General features: G+C 39.6%; 1 protein-coding gene across 4 annotated transcripts in view; it reads right to left on the bottom strand.

Moving 5' to 3' along the window:
- The window catches only part of sptb (spectrin, beta, erythrocytic), a 230,630-nt gene that overhangs the window by 167,419 nt on the left and 43,013 nt on the right, over window positions 1–20,198 (bottom strand). Inside the window, exon 1 of one of the 4 annotated variants that reach the window (XM_061969199.1) lies at window positions 16,002–16,511. The exons of the other annotated variants lie outside the window; for them this stretch is intronic. Coding sequence (XP_061825183.1) covers window positions 16,002–16,494 — 493 coding nt within the window. The 5' untranslated portion in view covers window positions 16,495–16,511. Of the gene's footprint in view, window positions 1–16,001; window positions 16,512–20,198 lie in introns of those variants that run through there. 4 annotated transcript variants of the gene reach the window in all.

Raw genomic sequence — 20,198 nt, 5'->3', positions numbered from 1 at the left:
TATCATTGGTCAAGTGACAAAATATCTAGCGCTCGGGTTTATACCTGCAAAATAAGTTAAAAAAGCTAGCATGCTAACAGTATTATACTAACATAACACAATAACAATAGCATGCTTACAGTTAGCATTAGTAAAATACCAAAATATATGACATTGAGGTGTATACCTGTTAAATTAGCGAAAAAAACCTAGCATGCTAACTGTTACATGCGTCAAGTACCAAAATATATTACTGTGAGTTTTGTACCTGAAGAATGTGTTAAAAATTCTAGCATGCTAACAGTAGCATGCATCAACAACCAAATAGGAATAAGGTGTATACCTGAAAAAATAGCTTTCAAAAAATAGCATACTAACGTTAGCAAGCTAACAGGTATCATTGGTCAAGTGACAAAATATCTAGCGCTCGGGTTTATACCTGCAAAATAAGCTAAAAAAGCTAGCATGCTAACAGCATTATACTAACATAACACAATAACAATAGCATGCTTACAGTTAGCATTAGTAAAATACCAAAATATATGACATTGAGGTGTATACCTGTTAAATTAGCGGGGAAAAAACTAGCATGCTAACTGTTACATGCGTCAAGTACCAAAATATATTACGATGAGTTTTGTACCTGAAAAATGTGTTCAAAATTCTAGCATGCTAACAGTAGCATGCATCAACAACTAAATAGGAATAAGGTGTATACCTGAAAAAATTGCTTTAAAAAAATAGCATACTAACATTAGCAAGTTAACAGGTATCATTGGTCAAGTGAAAAAATATCTAACGCTCGGGTTTATACCTGCAAAATAAGCTAAAAAAGCTAGCATGCTAACAGTATTATACTAACATAACACAATAACAATAGCATGCTTACAGTTAGCATTAGTAAAATACCAAAATATATGACATTGAGGTGTATACCTGTTAAATTAGCGAAAAAAACCTAGCATGTAAAGCAAAGTACCAAAATATATTACTATTTGAGTTTTGTACCTGAAAAATGTGTTCAAAATTCTAGCATGCTAACAGTAGCAACAACCAAATAGGAATAATGTGTATACCTGAAAAAATAGCTTTAAAAAAATAGCATACTAACACTAGCAAGTTAACAGGCATCATTGGTCAAGTGACAAAATATCTAACGCTCGGGTTTATACCTGCAAAAGAAGCTAAAAAAGCTAGCATGCTAACAGCATTATACTAACATAACACAATAACAATAGCATGCTTACAGTTAGCATTAGTAAAATACCAAAATATATGACATTGAGGTGTATACCTGTTAAATTAGCGGAAAAAAAACTAGCATGCTAACTGTTACATGCGTCAAGTACCAAAATATATTACGATGAGTTTTGTACCTGAAGAATGTGTTCAAAATTCTAGCATGCTAACAGTAGCATGCATCAACAACCAAATAGGAATAATGTGTATACCTGAAAAAATAGCTTTTAAAAAATAGCATACTAACATTAGCAAGTTAACAGGTATCATTGGTCAAGTGACAAAATATCTAACGCTCGGGTTTATACCTGCAAAATAAGCTAAAAAAGCTAGCATGCTAACAGTATTATACTAACATAACACAATAACAATAGCATGCTTACAGTTAGCATTAGTAAAATACCAAAATATATGACATTGAGGTGTATACCTGTTAAATTAGCGAGAGAAAAAACTAGCATGCTAACTGTTACATGCGTCAAGTACCAAAATATATTACTGAGTTTTGTACCTGAAGAATGTGTTCAAAATTCTAGCATGCTAACAGTAGCATGTATCAACAACCAAATAGGAATAAGGTGTATACCTGAAAAAATAGCTTTCAAAAAATAGCATACTAACGTTAGCAAGCTAACAGGTATCATTGGTCAAGTGACAAAATATCTAACGCTCGGGTTTATACCTGCAAAATAAGCTAAAAAAGCTAGCATGCTAACAGTATTATACTAACATAACACAATAACAATAGCATGCTTACAGTTAGCATTAGTAAAATACCAAAATATATGACATTGAGGTGTATACCTGTTAAAAAAGTGAAAAAAACTAGCATGCTAACTGTTACATGCGTCAAGTACCAAAATATATTACTATGAGTTTTGTACCTGAAAAATGTGTTCAAAATTCTAGCATGCTAACAGTAGCATGCATCAACAACCAAATAGGAATAAGGTGTATACCTGAAAAAATAGCTTACTAACGTTAGCAAGTTAACAGGTATCATTGGTCAAGTGACAAAATATCTAACGCTCGGGTTTATACCTGAAAAATAAGCTAAATAAGCTAACATGCTAACAGTATTATACTAACATAACACAATAACAATAGCATGCTTACAGTTAGCATTAGTAAAATACCAAAATATATGACATTGAGGTGTATACCTGTTAAATTAGCGGAAAAAAAACTAGCATGCTAACTGTTACATACGTCAAGTACCAAAATATATTACTATGAGTTTTGTACCTGAAAAATGTGTTCAAAATTCTAGAATACATGTTAGCAAGTTAACAGGCATCATTGGTCAAGTGACAAAATATCTAACGCTCGGGTTTATACCTGCAAAATAAGCTAAAAAAGCTAGCATGCTAACAGTAGCATGCATCAACAACCAAATAGGAATAAGGCGTATACCTGAAAAAATAGCTTTAAAAAAAATAGCATACTAACATTAGCATACTAACAGGTATCATTGGTCAAGTGACAAAATATCTTGCAAAATAAGCTAAAAAAGCTAGCATGCTAACAGTACTATGTTAACATGCTAACAATGCCATAATTAGCTAGCATTAGTGATACCAAAATATTCGACACTCAGGTGTATGTACGCCTGTTAAATTAGCTTTAAAACGCTAGCAAAAATGCCTGCTGTACCAAAATATATTATACTGTGGTGTGTACCTGAAATTGTTTTTTTTTAATGCTAGCATGCTAACATTAGCATGCATCAAGTACTAAAAAAATGACTGAAGGGTATAGCTACAAAATTAGCTCAAAGCACGCTAACAGGTCTGATTTGTCAAGTAACAAAATATGTGATGCTGAGGTTAATACCTGCAAAATTTTAAACAAAAAATGCTATCATGCTAACATTAGAATGCATCAAGTACTAAAATATGACTGAAAGGTATACCTACCGTACATAAGTAGGTAAAAAAAGAAGCTAGCATGCTAACAGGTATCATTTGTCAAGTAACAGAATATTTGATGAGGTTTATACCTGCAAAATTGGCAAAAATAAAGCTAGCATGCTAATATTAGAATGCTAGCGGGCCGCACTTTGGACACCACCAATGTACATCATATTCCATTTTTGTTTAGTTTTGCTGATGTCGACATTTAATGTAATAGACAGAGCACATTTAGAGTAAACAAAGGTTAGGAAATATTTAAACAAGTTGATTAAAGCCTCGCTAAGACGCTCGCGTGCAACCAAACGACAAAGAAGCGGAATGTGAGCCTTCTTAAATCAATAATGAGGATCCCATTTGGTCTGTGATTTCATTACATCACGTCTGCTCCACTTATTCCAGAACAAAAAGAGGATAGTCAGCTATCTAACTCTCCATTACCAAAGAGCTGAGTAATCGAAAGTAGTAAAAGTACTGCAACAACAACAATGGAGGAGGATGTGTGAAGCAACGAGCTAAGCTAACGTTAGCATGTCTTTTCTGTCCTCCAACGTCTGCTCGACTAATTCCAATTTTAGGGATTTCACCATCTACGCTCCGTATTATCATCAAAAGCTTCAGAGAATCTGGAGAAATCACTGCACGTAAGCCACGATATTACTAGCAAATTTCGTACATTTTACCCTAATAATCACGATTTTGTGACATGTTAGACGTATGCGAGACGTTCCCATGTTAGCATGCTAACTTTTAAGGCCGGCATTTGAGCTAACGGGATATATTTACAGCGAAAATGTATAGATTCTGTGACTTTGTAACGACCTCCAGCGGTATGCTCACTCTTCTAGCTATAACAGTTAGCATTTCAACATTCATACTACATTTCAGTAGATTATCTATTAACACAGATACGACGGATACTGCAATACAAAATAGTCTCTCTCTTTTTGATGAAATAACATTAGAGGAACTATTACTGCCATTACCTTCGGTAATGGCACCATTCCCAAATTATGTCGGCTCTATTGATAACCTCACTAACAACTTTGACAATGCCCTGCGCAAAACCATTGATAGTATAGCACCGCTAAAACAAAAAAGGGCCCCTAAAAGGCGCACCCCATGGTTTACAGAGGAAACCAGAGCTCATAAATTATCATGTAGAAAGTTGGAACGCAAATGGCGCGCGACCAAGCTTGAGGTTTTCCATCAAGCATGGAGTGATAGTTTAATATCGTATAAACGCATGCTTACCTTAGCTAAAGCTAAATATTACTCAAATCTCATCCGCCTCAACAAAAACGACCCTAAATTTTTGTTTAGTACAGTAGCATCGCTAACCCAACAAGGGACTCCTCCCAATAGCTCCACCCACTCGGCAGATGACTTTATGAATTTCTTTAATAAGAAAATTGAACTCATTAGAAAGGAGATTAAAGACAACGCATCCCAGCTACAACTGGGTTCTATGAACACAGATACAACTGTATCTACGACGGATACTGCAATACAAAATAGTCTCTCTCTTTTTGATGAAATAACATTAGAGGAACTATTACGGCGTGTAAGTGGGATAAAACAAACAACATGTTTACTTGACCCACTTCCTGGGAAACTTATCAAGGAGCTTTTTGTATTATTAGGTCCATCAGTGCTAAATATTATAAACGTATCACTTTCCTCTGGCACTGTTCCCCTAGCATTCAAGAAAGCGGTTATTCATCCTCTGCTCAAAAGACCTAACCTTGATCCTGACCTCATGGTAAACTACCGACCGGTGTCCCACCTTCCCTTTATTTCGAAAATCCTCGAAAAAAATTGTCGCACAGCAGCTAAATGAACACTTAGTGTCTAACAATCTCTGTGAACCTTTTCAATCCGGTTTCAGGGCAAATCACTCTACGGAGACAGCCCTCGCAAAAATGACTAATGATCTACTGCTAACCATGGATGTCATCTATGTTGCTGCTTCTTCATCTTAGCGCTGCTTTCGATACCGTCGATCATAATATTTTATTAGAGCGTATCAAAACACGTATTGGTATGTCAGACTTAGCTTTGTCGTGGTTTAACTCTTATCTTACTGACAGGATGCAATGCGTCTCCCATAACAATGTGACCTCAGACTATGTTAAGGTAACGTGCGGAGTTCCTCAGGGTTCGGTTCTTGGCCCTGCACTCTTTAGTATTTACCGTATTTTCCGCACTATTAGCCGCACCTAAAAACCACAAATTTACTCAAAAGCTGACAGTGCGGCTTATAACCCGGTGCGCTTTATATATGGATTAATATTACGATTCATTTTCATAAAGTTTCGGTCTCGCAACTACGGTAAACAGCCGCCATCTTTTTTCCCCGTAGAAGAGGAAGTGCTTCTTCTTCTACGCAAGCAACCGCCAAGGTAAGCACCCGCCCCCATAGAAGAGGAAGCGCTTCTTCTTCTACTGTAAGCAACCACCCGCCCCCGTAGAAGAAGAAGAAGCGCGCGGATATTACGTTTCATTTCCTTTGTGTGTTTACATCTGTAAAGACCACAAAATGGCTCCTACTAAGCGACAGGTTTCCGGTTCATGAAAAGACGCAATCTCTCCATCCGCACACGGACTACTATTTCACAGCAACTGCCTGCCTAAAGACTTTCAAGAAAAGCTGGCTACTTTCCGTGCATATTGTAAAAACAAGATAGCTGAAAAAAAGATCCGGCCAGAGAACATTATCAACATGGACGAGGTTCCACTGACTTTTGATATTCCTGTGAACCGCACTGTGGATACAACGGGAGCACGTACGGTGAATATTCGCACCACAGGGAATGAGAAGTCATCCTTCACTGTGGTTCTAGCTTGCCATGCTAATGGCCAGAAACTTCCACCCATGGTGATATTCAAAAGGAAGACCTTGCCAAAAGAGACCTTTCCAGCCGGCGTCATCATAAAAGCTAACTCGAAGGGATGGATGGATGAAGAAAAGATGAGCGAGTGGTTAAGGGAAGTTTACGCGAAGAGGCCGGGTGGCTTTTTTCACGCAGCTCCGTCCATGTTGATATACGACTCCATGCGCGCCCACATCACGCTGGTTTTTAATATATTATTAAAGTTTGACTGACCTGACTGTTTTTTTGACATTCCTTTAGCGCAGTTAGATGCGGCTTATAACACGGGGCGGCTTATAGGTGGACAAAGTTTTGAAATATGCCGTTCATTGAAGGCGCGGCTTATAACCCAGGGCGCCTTATGGTGCGGAAAATATGGTACATGCTGCCGCTAGGCGACATCATACGCAAATACGGTGTTAGCTTTCATTGTTATGCTGATGACAGCCAACTCTACATGCCCCTAAAGCTGACCAACACGCCGGATTGTAGTCAGCTGGAGGCGTGTCTTAATGAAATTAAACAATGGATGTCCGCTAACTTCTTGCAACTCAACGCCAAGAAAACGGAAATGCTGATTATCGGTCCTGCTAAACACCGACATTTATTTAATAATACCACCTTAACATTTGACAACCAAACAATTACACAAGGCGAATCAGTAAAGAATCTGGGTATTATTTTCGACCCAACTCTCTCCTTTGAGTCACACATTAAGAGTGTTACTAAAACGGCCTTCTTTCATCTCCGTAATATCGCTAAAATTCGTTCTATTTTATCCACTAGCGACGCTGAGATCATTATTCATGCGTTCGTTACGTCTCGTCTCGACTACTGTAACGTATTATTTTGGGGTCTCCCTATGTCTAGCATTAAAAGACTACAATTGGTACAAAATGCGGCTGCTAGACTTTTGACAAGAACAAGAAAGTTTGATCATATTACGCCTATACTGTATATACCTTTATATACATATATACATATATATATACCTATACTGGCTCACCTGCACTGGCTTCCTGTGCACTTAAGATGTGACTTTAAGGTTTTACTACTTACGTATAAAATACTACACGGTCTAGCTCCGTCCTATCTTGCTGATTGCATTGTACCATATGTCCCGGCAAGAAATCTGCCTTCAAAGAACTCCGGCTTATTAGTGATTCCCAGAGCCCAAAAAAAGTCTGCGGGCTATAGAGCGTTTTCTATTGGGGCTCCAGTACTATGGAATGCCCTCCCGGTAACAATTAGAGATGCTACCTCAGTAGAAGCATTTAAGTCCCATCTTAAAACTCATTTGTATACTCTAGCCTATAAATAGCCCCCCTGTTAGACCAGTTGATCTGCCGGACTCTTACTATTATGTTAGATCCACTATGGACTGGACTCTCACTATTATGTTGGATCCACTATGGACTGGACTCTCACACTATTATGTCAGACCCACTCGACATCCATTGCTTTCGGTCTCCCCTAGAGGGGGGGGGTTACCCACATATGCGGTCCTCTCCAAGGTTTCTCATAGTCATTCACATCGACGTCCCACCGGGGTGAGTTTTTCCTTGCCCTTATGTGGGCTTTGTACCGAGGATGTCGTTGTGGCTTCTGCAGCCCTTTGAGACACTTGTGATGTAGGGCTATATAAATAAACATTGATTGATTGATTGATTGAATGACGTCATCATTATTTGAATTATTCAATGACATCATTATTGCAATGATTCAATGACGTATGCTACATGTTTTTACATGGCGCTAATAACATCGTTAGACTCATTTAAAATGGCTTCCCCTTGCTAAAAGAAAAACAAAACACACTTAATGGTGACACTGAACAACACTACTTTTGTTTTAGCTAAGGAATAAAAGTGCAAGGTTTGAAAGGACGTCGACCAAAAAAAAAAATCCCTCAGAAAAAAAACAACACTTAATTTTTGATGCAAATGCTGAATTATTTACACAACATTACAGCTGCTGCTGTAAAAACATACTTTAGTGGGGGTTTTTTTTTTTTTCTTTAAAGGTCTTCACTGTCTGGACGACAGCGGCGTGTGATGACCTCCGACCCCCTCCTATCAGTAGAAGAGCGACTAAACACTCGTCTGTTTCTTTGACTTATTCACTCCCGACTCCGGCGAAAGGCGGCCGTGATGAATTATTCATGCTGATGGATTTTCCCTGTTCTCTTATGTGCTCGTTCACGTTTAATACTTTTTTCTTTTTTTTTGTCCGCGTCAGCTCGTGTTGGACTCCAACTCAAACAAACTATAACCAGTCGTGTCTGCAAGCAACTCCTCCGACCGCCACCGTTATACAAAGCCCCAACCCGGTGAAGTTGTCACGTCGTGTAAATGGTCAATAAAAAGAGAATACAACAAATCCTTTTCAACTTATATTCAATTGAATAGACTGCAAAGACAAGATATTTCATGTTCACACTTTTTGCAAATAATCATGAATTTAGAATTTAATGGCAGCAACACATTGCAAAAAAGGCATTTTTACCACTGTGTTACATGGCCTTTCCTTTTAACAACACTCAGTAAAGGTTTGGGAACTGAGGAGACACATTTTTGAAGTGGAATTCTTTCCCATTCTTGCTTGATGTACAGCTTAAGTTGTTCAACAGTCTCCCTTCTCATGTTTTAGCCTTCACACATGTTCAATGGGAGACAGGTCTGGACTACAGGCAGGCCAGTCTAGTACCTGAACTCTTTTACTACGAAGCCACGCTGTTGTAACACGTGGCTTGGCATTGTCTTGCTGAAATAAGCAGGGGCGTCCATGATGACAACATATGTTGCTCCAAAAGCTGTATGTACCTTTCAGCATTAATGGTGCCTTCACAGATGTGTAAGTTACCCATGTCTTGGCCACTAATACACCCCCATACCATCACACATGCTGCCTTTTACACTTTCACCCTAGAACAATTGTGCTTTTCCTCTTTGGTCCGGAGGACACGACGTCCACAGTTTCCAAAAACAATTTGAAATGTGGACTCGTCAGACCACAGAACACTTTTCCACTTTGCATCAGTGCATCTAAGATGAGTTTGAGCCCAACGACGCCGGGGGCATTTCTGGGTGTTGTTGATAAATGGCTGTGGCTTTGCATAGTAGAGTTTGAACTTGCACTTATATACCGTATTTTCCGCACTATAAGCCGCACCTAAAAACCACAAATTTTCACAAAAGCTGACAGTGCGGCTTATAACCCGGTGCGCCTTATATATGGATTAATATAAATATTTATTTTCATAAAATTTCGGTCTCGCAACTACGGTAAACAGCCGCCATCTTTTTTCCCCGTAGAAGAGGAAGCGCTTCTTCTTCTATGGTAAGCAACTGCCAAGGTAAGCACCCGCCCCCGTAGAAGAGGAAGCGCTTCTTCTTCTACGGTAAGCAACCACCCGCCCCCGTAGAAGAAGAAGAAACGCGCGGGTATTACGTTTCATTTCCTTTGTGTGTTCCATGTTGATATACGACTCCATGTGCGCCCACATCACAGATGGTGTCAAAAAACAAGTGAAGCACACAAATACAACACTCGCCGTCATTACGGGTGGATTAACCAAAGAAGTCCAACCGCTCGATATTGGTGTCAACAGGGCATTTAAAGCACGACTGCGAACGGCGTGGGACACCTTCACTAAGACAGGGAGACAGCGCCGGACGACATACGCCAACATCTGCCAGTGGATCGTAAATGCCTGGGCGGATATTTCGGTCTCAACTGTGGTCCGAGCTTTCCGGAAGGCAATGACTTCGACGAGATCCATTTTGGATCCCGTATTCGCCCAACTTTTTAATTCGGACACCGAAGGAGAAGAATTCGAGGGATTTATGAATGAAGAATAACTTCAGAAAGTGAGCGTTATGTTTATTTTGTGTGTTGTGACAGTAAACAGCCGGCATCTTTTTTCCCCGTAGAAGAGGAAGCGCTTCTTCTTCTACGGTAAGCAACCACCCGCCCCCGTAGAAGAAGAAGAAGGGCGCGGGTATTACGTTTCATTTCCTTTGTGTGTTCCATGTTGATATACGACTCCATGCGCGCCCACATCACAGATGGTGTCAAAAAACAAGTGAAGCACACAAATACAACACTCGCCGTCATTCCGGGTGGATTAACCAAAGAACTCCAACCGCTCGATATTGGTGTCAACAATCAATCAATCAATCAATCAATCTTTATTTATATAGCCCTAAATCACAAGTGTCTCAAAGGGCTGCACAAGCCACAACGACATCCTCGGTACAAAGCCCACATAACAAGGCATTTAAAGCACGACTGCGAACGGCGTGGGAACAATGGATGACCGAAGGCGAACACACATTCACTAAGACAGGGAGACAGCGCCGGACGATATACGCCAACATCTGCCAGTGGATCGTAAATGCCTGGGCGGATATTTCGGTCACAACTGTGGTCCGAGCTTTCCGGAAGGCAATGACTTCGACGAGACGGAGACGGACACATACGGGATCCATTTTGGATCCCGTATTCGCCCAACTTTTTAATTCGGACACCGAAGGAGAAGAATTAGAGGGATTTATGAATGAAGAATAACTTCAGAAAGTGAGCGTTATGTTTATTTTGTGTGTTGTGACATTAACGTTCGAGCAACATTAAGTTATTGATGCTTATTGATTGCACATTTGCACATTACCGTACATTTTGGGAGTGAACAGAGTTGTTAGAACGCTGGTTTTTAATATATTATTAAAGTTTAACTGACCTATCTGACTGTTTTTTTGACATTCCCTTTAGCGCAGTTAGATGCGGCTTATAACACGGGGCGGCTTATAGGTGGACAAAGTTTTGAAATATGCCGTTCATTGAAGGCGCGGCTTATAACCCAGGGCGCCTTATGGTGCGGAAAATACGGTACAGTTGGTTTTCGTCCTTGCCGCTTACGTGCAGTGATTTCTCCAGATTTCCCTGAACCTTTTGATGATATTACGGAGCGTAGATGGTTTTTTGCAAATATTAGTTCATTTGGAATTTGATGCCTGCGACATGTTTCGAAAAAGCTGGCACAGGTGGCAAAAAAAGAGTGAGAAAGTTGAGGAAAGCTCATCAAAGACTTATTTGGAACATCCCACAGGTGAACAGGCTAATTGGGAACAGGTGGGTGATATTTACATATATCCGAATTTAAGTTGTACTTCTTCCATTTCTTTGTCATATTTGAAAAACAGCTCGTGTTTTCCATTTCTTCTCTTGATGCTCTTGTCAGCAAGTATACTGTGTGTGTTAACCTTGAGTTCTTTGGAATGTGTTTTGACTAGCATTTGTTTTGTCTAGAGAGATGGGACGAGAGAGAGGGTGGTGGGATCGGGAAGACAGACCATTTTGGGAGGCGCAATAGAATGTTCTAGGGTTAGACTGGTCTCAATCAATGTATATTGGCAAAGCTTTGAGAATATACAACAAAATACCTATTCTGTCTCTGGTGGTTTTTTCAACTCAGCTTTAAGTGTCGGAAAGAACTTGGGAGCGAATTGTGACTTGAATTCCCTGGGAGGAACAACTGGTCCAAAACGCAACAATTTGGGGGCTCGTCCGGGATTCGAACCCGGGCCTCCCGCGTGGCAGGCGAGAATTCTACCCCGAGACTGGTCCAAAACGCAACAGTGCCATGATTGGGTATAAAAGCAGCTTCCATGAAATGCTCAGTCATTCACAAACAAGGACGGGGGTGGCGAGGGTCACCACTTTGTCAACAAATGCCTGAGCAAATTGTTTAAGAACAACATTTCTCAAGCAAGGAATTTAGGGATTTCACCATCTACGCTCCGTAATATCATCAAAAGGTTCAGAGAATCTGGAGAAATCACTGCTCGTAAGCCATGATATTACGAACCTTCGATCCCTCAGGCGTCAGCATCAAAAAGCAACATCAGTGTGTAAAGGATATCACCACATGGGCTCAGGAACACTTCAGAAAACCACTGTCAGTAACTACAGTTGGTCGCTACATCTGTAAGTGCAAGTTAAAACTCTACCATGCAAAGCCAAAGCCACTTATCAACAACACCCAGAAACGCCGCCGGCTTCGCTGGGCCCGAGCTCATCTAAGATGGACTGATACAAAGTGGAAAAGTGTTCTGTGGTCTGACGAGTCCACGTTTCAAATTGTTTGTGGAAACTGTGGACGTCGTGTCCTCCGGAACAAAGAGGAAAAGAACTATCCGGATTGTTCTAGGGTGAAAGTGTAAAAGGCAGCATGTGTGATGGTATGGGGGTGTATTAGTGGCCAAGACATGGGTAACTTACACATCTGTGAAGGCACCATTAATACTGAAAGGTACATACAGCTTTTGGAGCAACATATGCTGCCATACAAGCAACGTTATCATGGACGCCCCTGCTTATTTCAGCAAGACAATGCCAAGCGTGGCTTCATAGTAAAAGAGTGCGGGTACTAGACTGGCCTGCCTGTAGTCCAGACATTGAAAATGTGTGAAGGCTAAAATATGAGAAGGGAGACTGTTGAACAACTTAAGCTGTACATCAAGCAAGAATGGGAAAGAATTCCACTTCAAAAATGTGTCTCCTCAGTTCCCAAACCTTTACTGAGTGTTGTTAAAAGGAAAGGCCATGTAACAGTCAGGTAAAAAAATATTTGACACTAAGGTGTGTACTTCAAAAATACAGCAAAAAAGCTAGAATGCTAATGTTAGAATGCTAAGGATTGGGCCATGGGACGTTAGAAAATTAGCTGCGGGCCCCAAATGGCCCCCGGGCCACACTTTGGACACACCTGCAGTTAAGTGATTGAAGTTCATGATTTTGTTCCCTGGTAAGTTCCTCATCAAAGCGCTACTTCATGTTAGTATCCTGCAAGCTAACAATTCTAGCATAGTAACGTTAGCATGCTAACAGGCACCATTTTTTGTCAAGTAAAATTTGACGCATCCTGCAAGCTAACAAATCTAGCATAGTAACATTAGCATGCTAACAGGTACCATTTTTTTGTCACGTAAAAAAAATATTTGACGCTGAAGTGTGTACGTCGAAAATACAGCAAAAAAACTAGCATGCTAATATTAAAATGCTAAAGATTGGGCCGCGGGCCCCAAATGGCCCCCGGGCCACACTTTGGACACACCTGCAGTTAAGTGACTGAAGTTCATGATTTTGTTCCCTGGTAAGTTCCTCGTCAAAGCGCTACTTCATGTTAGCATCCTGCAAGCTAACAAATCTAGCATGCTAACAGGTACCATTTTTTGTCAAGTAAAATTTGACGCATCCTGCAAGCTAACAATTCTAGCATAGTACCATTAGCATGCTAACAGGTACCATTTTTTGTCAAGTAAAATTTGACGCATCCTGCATGCTAACAAATCTAGCATAGTAACATTAGCATGCTAACAGGTACCATTTTTTGTCAAGTAAAATTTGACGCATCCTGCATCCTGCAAGCTAACAAATCTAGCATAGTAACATTAGCATGCTAACAGGTACCATTTTTTTGTCACGTAAAAAAAATATTTGACGCTGAAGTGTGTACGTCGAAAATACAGCAAAAAAACTAGCATGCTAATATTAAAATGCTAAGGATTGGGCCGTGGGACGTTAGAAAATTAGCTGCGGGCCCCAAATGGCCCCCGGGCCACACTTTGGACACACCTGCAGTTAAGTGATTGAAGTTCATGATTTTGTTCCCTGGTAAGTTCCTCGTCAAAGCGCTACTTTATGTAAGCATCCTGCAAGCTAACAAATCTAGCATGCTAACAGGTACCATTTTTTGTCAAGTAAAATTTGGCGCATCCTACAAGCTAACAATTCTAGCATAGTAATGTTAGCATGCTAACAGGCACCATTTTTTGTCAAGTAAAATTTGACCTAACAAATCTAGCATAGTAACATTAGCATGCTAACAAGTACCATTTTTTGTCAAGTAAAATTTGACGGATCCTGCATCCTGCAAGCTAACAAATCTAGCATAGTAACATTAGCATGCTAACAGGTACCATTTTTTTTGTCACGTAAAAAAAATATTTGACGCTGAAGTGTGTACGTCGAAAATACAGCAAAAAAACTAGCATGCTAATATTAAAATGCTAAGGATTGGGCCGTGGGACGTTAGAAAATTAGCTGCGGGCCCCAAATGGCCCCCGGGCCACACTTTGGACACACCTGCAGTTAAGTGATTGAAGTTCATGATTTTGTTCCCTGGTAAGTTCCTCGTCAAAGCGCTACTTTATGTAAGCATCCTGCAAGCTAACCAATCTAGCATGCTAACAGGTACCATTTTTTGTCAAGTAAAATTTGGCGCATCCTACAAGCTAACAATTCTAGCATAGTAATGTTAGCATGCTAACAGGCACCATTTTTTGTCAAGTAAAATTTGACCTAACAAATCTAGCATAGTAACATTAGCATGCTAACAGGTACCATTTTTTGTCAAGTAAAATTTGACGCATCCTGCAAGCTAACAAATCTAGCATAGTAACATTAGCATGCAACAGGTACCATTTTTTTGTCACGTAAAAAAAATATTTGACGCTGAAGTGTGTACGTCGAAAATACAGCAAAAAAACTAGCATGCTAATATTAAAATGCTAAGGATTGGGCCGTGGGACGTTAGAAAATTAGCTGCGGGCCCCAAATGGCCCCCGGGCCACACTTTGGACACACCTGCAGTTAAGTGATTGAAGTTCATTATTTTGTTCCCTGGTAAGTTCCTCGTCAAAGCACTACTTCATGTTAGCATCCTGCAAGCTAACAAATCTAGCATGCTAACAGGTACCATTTTTTGTCAAGTAAAATTTGGCGCATCCTGCAAGCTAACAATTCTAGCATAGTAATGTTAGCATGCTAACAGGCACCATTTTTTTGTCAAGTAAAATTTGACGCATCCTGCATGCTAACAAATCTAGCATAGTAACATTAGCATGCTAACAGGTACCTTTTTTTGTCAAGTAAAATTTGACGCATCCTGCATGCTAACAAATCTAGCATAGTAACATTAGCATGCTAACAGGTACCATTATTTGTCAAGTAAAATTTGACGCATCCTGCATGCTAACAAATCTAGCATAGTAACATTAGCATGCTAACAGGTACCATTTTTTGTCAAGTAAAATTTGACACATCCTGCATCCTGCAAGCTAACAAATCTAGCATAGTAACATTAGCATGCTAACAGGTACCATTTTTTTTGTCACGTAAAAAAATATTTGACGCTGAAGTGTGTACGTCGAAAATACAGCAAAAAAACTAGCATGCTAATATTAAAATGCTAAGGATTGGGCCGCGAAATGGACACCCCTGCAGTAAGTGATTGAAGTTCATGATTTTGTTCTCTGCTATGTTCCTTGTCAAAGCACTGTTTAATGTTAGCATTCTGCAAGCTAACAAATCTAGCATGCTAACGTTAGCATGCTAACAGGTACCATTTTTTGATCAAGTAAAATTTGATGCATCCTGCATGCTAACAAATCTAGCATAGTAATGTTAGCATGCTAACAGGCACCATTTGTCAAGTAAAAAAAAGAATTTGACGCTGAGGTATGTACGTCGAAAATACAGCAAAAAAAATAGCATGCTAATATCAGAACGCTAAGGATTGGGCCGCGGGACGTTAGAAAATTAGCTGCGGGCCCCAAATGGCCCCCGCGGGCCGCACTTTGGACACACCTGCAGTTAAGTGATTGAAGTTCATAATTTTGTTGTCTGCTATGTTCCTCGTTAAAGCGCTACTTCATGTTAGCATCCTGCAAGCTAACAAAGACGCGGAGTAACAACAAAGTCTGTGATTGGCTAATAAAAGTCCGGCGGGAAACAAAAAAGTGCAGCTTTTTTTTAAAAAAAACAAAAAACATGGCGACCTTTTTTTTTTAGGGCGTGAATAATTTAGAGTCAAGTCAGCCAACACGACACACCGAGGCGCGGGAGGAGGAAGCAGAGTTCGGAGGGGGACATGTGACATATGTGGCCCCCAGGGAGCCAGGAGGGTGACGTGTGGCCCCTAGGAGCCAAGAGGGCGTACCTTGCAGTTGCCTGAAGCGTCCATCCAGGATGGAGTTGAAGTAAATGTTGGAGGCGCTGCTGCTCAGCCAGCGCGCTCTTTTCATACTCCGGGCGGAAGTGGACGTGGACGAGGACGTGGACGAGGAGGGGGATGGGTGGCGCTGACGTCCAGGTGTGCGCGTGGTCGACGACACCGACGAGACGGGTGAGAGCGGCACGTGCTGCGGGAGAGCACCGTTCTTCTCCGGGTGATGTTCTTGCCGCTTCCCGCCGCCCCGCGGGGGCTTCTTGGGCTCATGTCTGACGGCGCGGTGCACCGGCGGTGTGCTCCTGCTGCGGGGGGCGCTCACGCCGAGCCTCGCGGGGCTCTGCTTGTCCGCGGCGGGGTAATCCCGACTGCCGGCATCCGGGATCCTGGGCGTGTTTTCCCTGGTGTCGGACTTCAGGCTGATCCTGACCTCCCTGAGGCGGGGCTGGCTGATGGGGGTCCTCAGCAGACACGGGCTGCTCATCTTCTAGCGCCGAACCCCGGAGAGACAAACACGACCAGAGAGTCTCTGCTCTCCTCCGCTTCCTGCCGCGCGCTCTCCTCCTTCCTCCTTCCTCCTTCCTGGTGCCTGCTCCTGCTAACCACACCCCCGCCCCCTCTCCTCTCCTCCTCTCCTCCTCTCCCACCCGTGTGATGATGCCGCCACGCTCAGGCGTCTTAGCAGCCTGCAGCGCGTTTTAGGTGGGGAGGTCAATCAATGTTTGCTTACCGTATATAGCCCGAAATCCATACTTGCCAACCTTGAGACCTCCGATTTCGGGAGGTGGGGGCGTGGTCGGTGGTGGGGCGGGGCGTGGTTAAGAGGGGAGGAGTATATTGACAGCTAGAATTCACCAAGTCAAGTATTTCATACATATATATATATATATATAAATTATCATAATAATTCATTTAAAATGACCATATTTAATTATTAAAATAATTGCTTGTTTATCAACAACTTTAGCATTATATTCATTACATTTTGAAGCTCTCAGAAGCCAAGTTATGTTATATTCCTTAATATTTATTTATGCAAGTTTGAAGTATCAATTATCCAAACACAGTTTTGTTTGCATATTTTCAGGATGCAGATATATATATATATATATATATATATATATATATATATATATATATATATATATATATATATATATAGATATCTACATCCTGAAAATATGCAAACAAAACTGTATATATATATATATATATATATATATATATATATATATATATATATATATATATATATACATATATATATATATATATATATATATATATATACAGTTTTGTTTGCATATTTTCAGGATGCAGATATATATATATATATCTACATATATATATATATGTAGATATCTACATCCTGAAAATATGCTAACAAAACTGTATATATATATATATATATATATATATATATATATATATATATATATATATACAGTTTTGTTTGCATATTTTCAGGATGTAGATATCTACATATATATATATATATATATATGTGTAGATATCTACATCCTGAAAATATGCAAACAAAACTGTATATATATATATATATATATGTATATATACAGTTTTGTTTGCATATTTTCATTGTTTGCATATTTTCAGGATGCAGATATATATATATATATATATATATATGTAGATATCTACATCCTGAAAATATGCAAACAAAACTGTATATATATATATATATATATATATGTAGATATCTACATCCTGAAAATATGCAAACAAAACTGTGTATATATATATATATATATATATATATATATATATATATATATATATATATATATATATATATATATATATATATATATATGTAGATATCTACATCCTGAAAATATGCAAACAAAACTGTGTTTGGATAATTGATACTTCAAACTTGCATAAATAAATCTTAAGGAATATAACATAACTTTGTCACGACTTGATCTTGGGAGTTTGCTTTTCCGGGATGCAACGGAAAGTTGGCTTGTGCGAGACGGGAATGAAGGTACATGATTTATTATTATTATCAAAAAAAGGAATAAATGAAAGCGCGCACAGTGGCGGAGAATAAACTATAAAACCAAAAGACTATAGCAAAAAAGTACAAACAAAAAACACGCACAATGGCGGAGAACAAACTATGAAACCAAAAAGACTATAAACATGGAACAAAAACTTACTTGGCTTGGACAAAAATAGTTGCTTGAGGAATTGACATGGAAAGAAGCATCAGGCATGAACAGAGCATAAGTGTGTTGTGAGGTCGTCAGGACGAACAACAGAAAATTAATGAACTTAAATACTTATGGACATGATTAACAACAGGTGCGTGACTCAAAACAGGTGCGTGACATGACAGGTGAAACTAATGGGTAACTATGGTGACAAAACAAAACTGCACAAAAAGTCCAAAAATAAAACCTGATCACACAGACATGACAAAAATATGCAAACAAAACTGTGTATATATATATATATATATATATATATATATATATATATATCTACATCCTGAAAATATGGAAACAAAACTGTGTTTGGATAATTGATACTTCAAACTTGCATAAATAAATCTTAAGGAATATAACATAACTTGGCTTCTGAGAGTTTCAAAATGTAATGAATAAAATGCTAAAGTTGTTGATAAACAAGCAATTATTTTAATAATTAAATATGGTCATTTTAAATGAATTATTATGATCATTTAAAATCAATTATTTAAAATATGTTTATTTTTATGTATAATTCTATGGCTGGATGTAATAAGGAGTCAGAAAAAATAAATAAAAATACAATTAATTTTTGATGTTTTTAGCAAAATATAGTAAAAATGTATTTTTTTTTTTTTTTTTTAAATTAATAAGTATATTTATTTTTAGGTAAGATAAAACATAATAATACAATGTATCTCTAGTCTGGATGATTTAGTTCTTGTCACCCTGTTGTCCTCCCGTCGTGAAAAAAGGCTGTCCTCACTCAGGTCCGCATGGAGCTGGAGGGGGCGTGGCCTCCAGCTCCGGCTGAAAATCGGGAGATTTTCGGGAGAATATTTGTCCCGGGAGGTTTTCGGGAGAGGCGCTGAATTTCGGGAGTCTCCCGGAAAATTCGGGAGGGCTGGCAAGTATGCCTAAATCACGAGTGTCTCAAAGGGCTGCACAAGCCACAACCACATCCTCGGCTCAGATCCCACATCAGGGCAAGGAAAAACTCAACCCAATGGGACAATGACAAACCTTGGAAAGGAACCGCAGATGTGGGGGGGCCCCCCTAGAGCGATCTGTGCAATGGATGTCAAGTGGATCTAGTTAATAGTGTGAGAGTCCAGTCCATAGTCGATCTAACATAATAGTGTGAGAGTCCAGTCCATAGTGGATCTAACATAATAGTGAGAGTCCAGTCCATAGTGGATCTAACATAATAGTGAGAGAGTCCAGTCCATAGTGGATCTAACATAATAGTGAGAGTCCAGTCCATAGTGGATCTAACATAATAGTGAGAGTCCAGTCCATAGTGGATCTAACATAATAGTGAGAGTCCAGTCCATAGTGGATCTAACATAATAGTGTGAGAGTCCAGTCCATAGTGGATCTAACATAATAGTGAGAGTCCAGTCCATAGTGGATCTAACATAATAGTGTGAGAGTCCAGTCCATAGTGGATCTAACATAATAGTGAGAGTCCAGTCCATAGTGGATCTAACATAATAGTGAGAGTCCAGTCCATAGTGGATCTAACATAATAGTGTGAGAGTCCAGTCCATAGTGGATCTAACATAATAGTGAGAGTCCAGTCCATAGTGGATCTAACATAATAGTGTGAGAGTCCAGTCCATAGTGGATCTAACATAATAGTGAGAGTCCAGTCCATAGTGGATCTAACATAATAGAGAGAGTCCAGTCCATAGTGGATCTAACATAATAGTGTGAGAGTCCAGTCCATAGTGGATCTAACATAATATTGTGAGAGTCCAGTCCATAGTGGATCTAACATAATAGTGAGAGTCCAGTCGATATTGGATCTAACATAATAGTGAGAGTCCAGTCCATAGTGGATCTAACATAATAGAGAGAGTCCAGTCCATAGTGGATCTAACATAATAGTGTGAGAGTCCAGTCCATAGTGGATCTAACATAATAGTGTGAGAGTCCAGTCCATAGTGGATCTAACATAATAGTGAGAGAGTCCAGT

The sequence above is a fragment of the Nerophis lumbriciformis genome, linkage group LG08, assembly GCF_033978685.3.
Source record: "Nerophis lumbriciformis linkage group LG08, RoL_Nlum_v2.1, whole genome shotgun sequence".
NCBI lineage: Eukaryota > Metazoa > Chordata > Actinopteri > Syngnathiformes > Syngnathidae > Nerophis > Nerophis lumbriciformis.
Note: the sequence above shows the minus strand (reverse complement) of the source record. Positions and strands in the feature narration are given on the sequence as shown.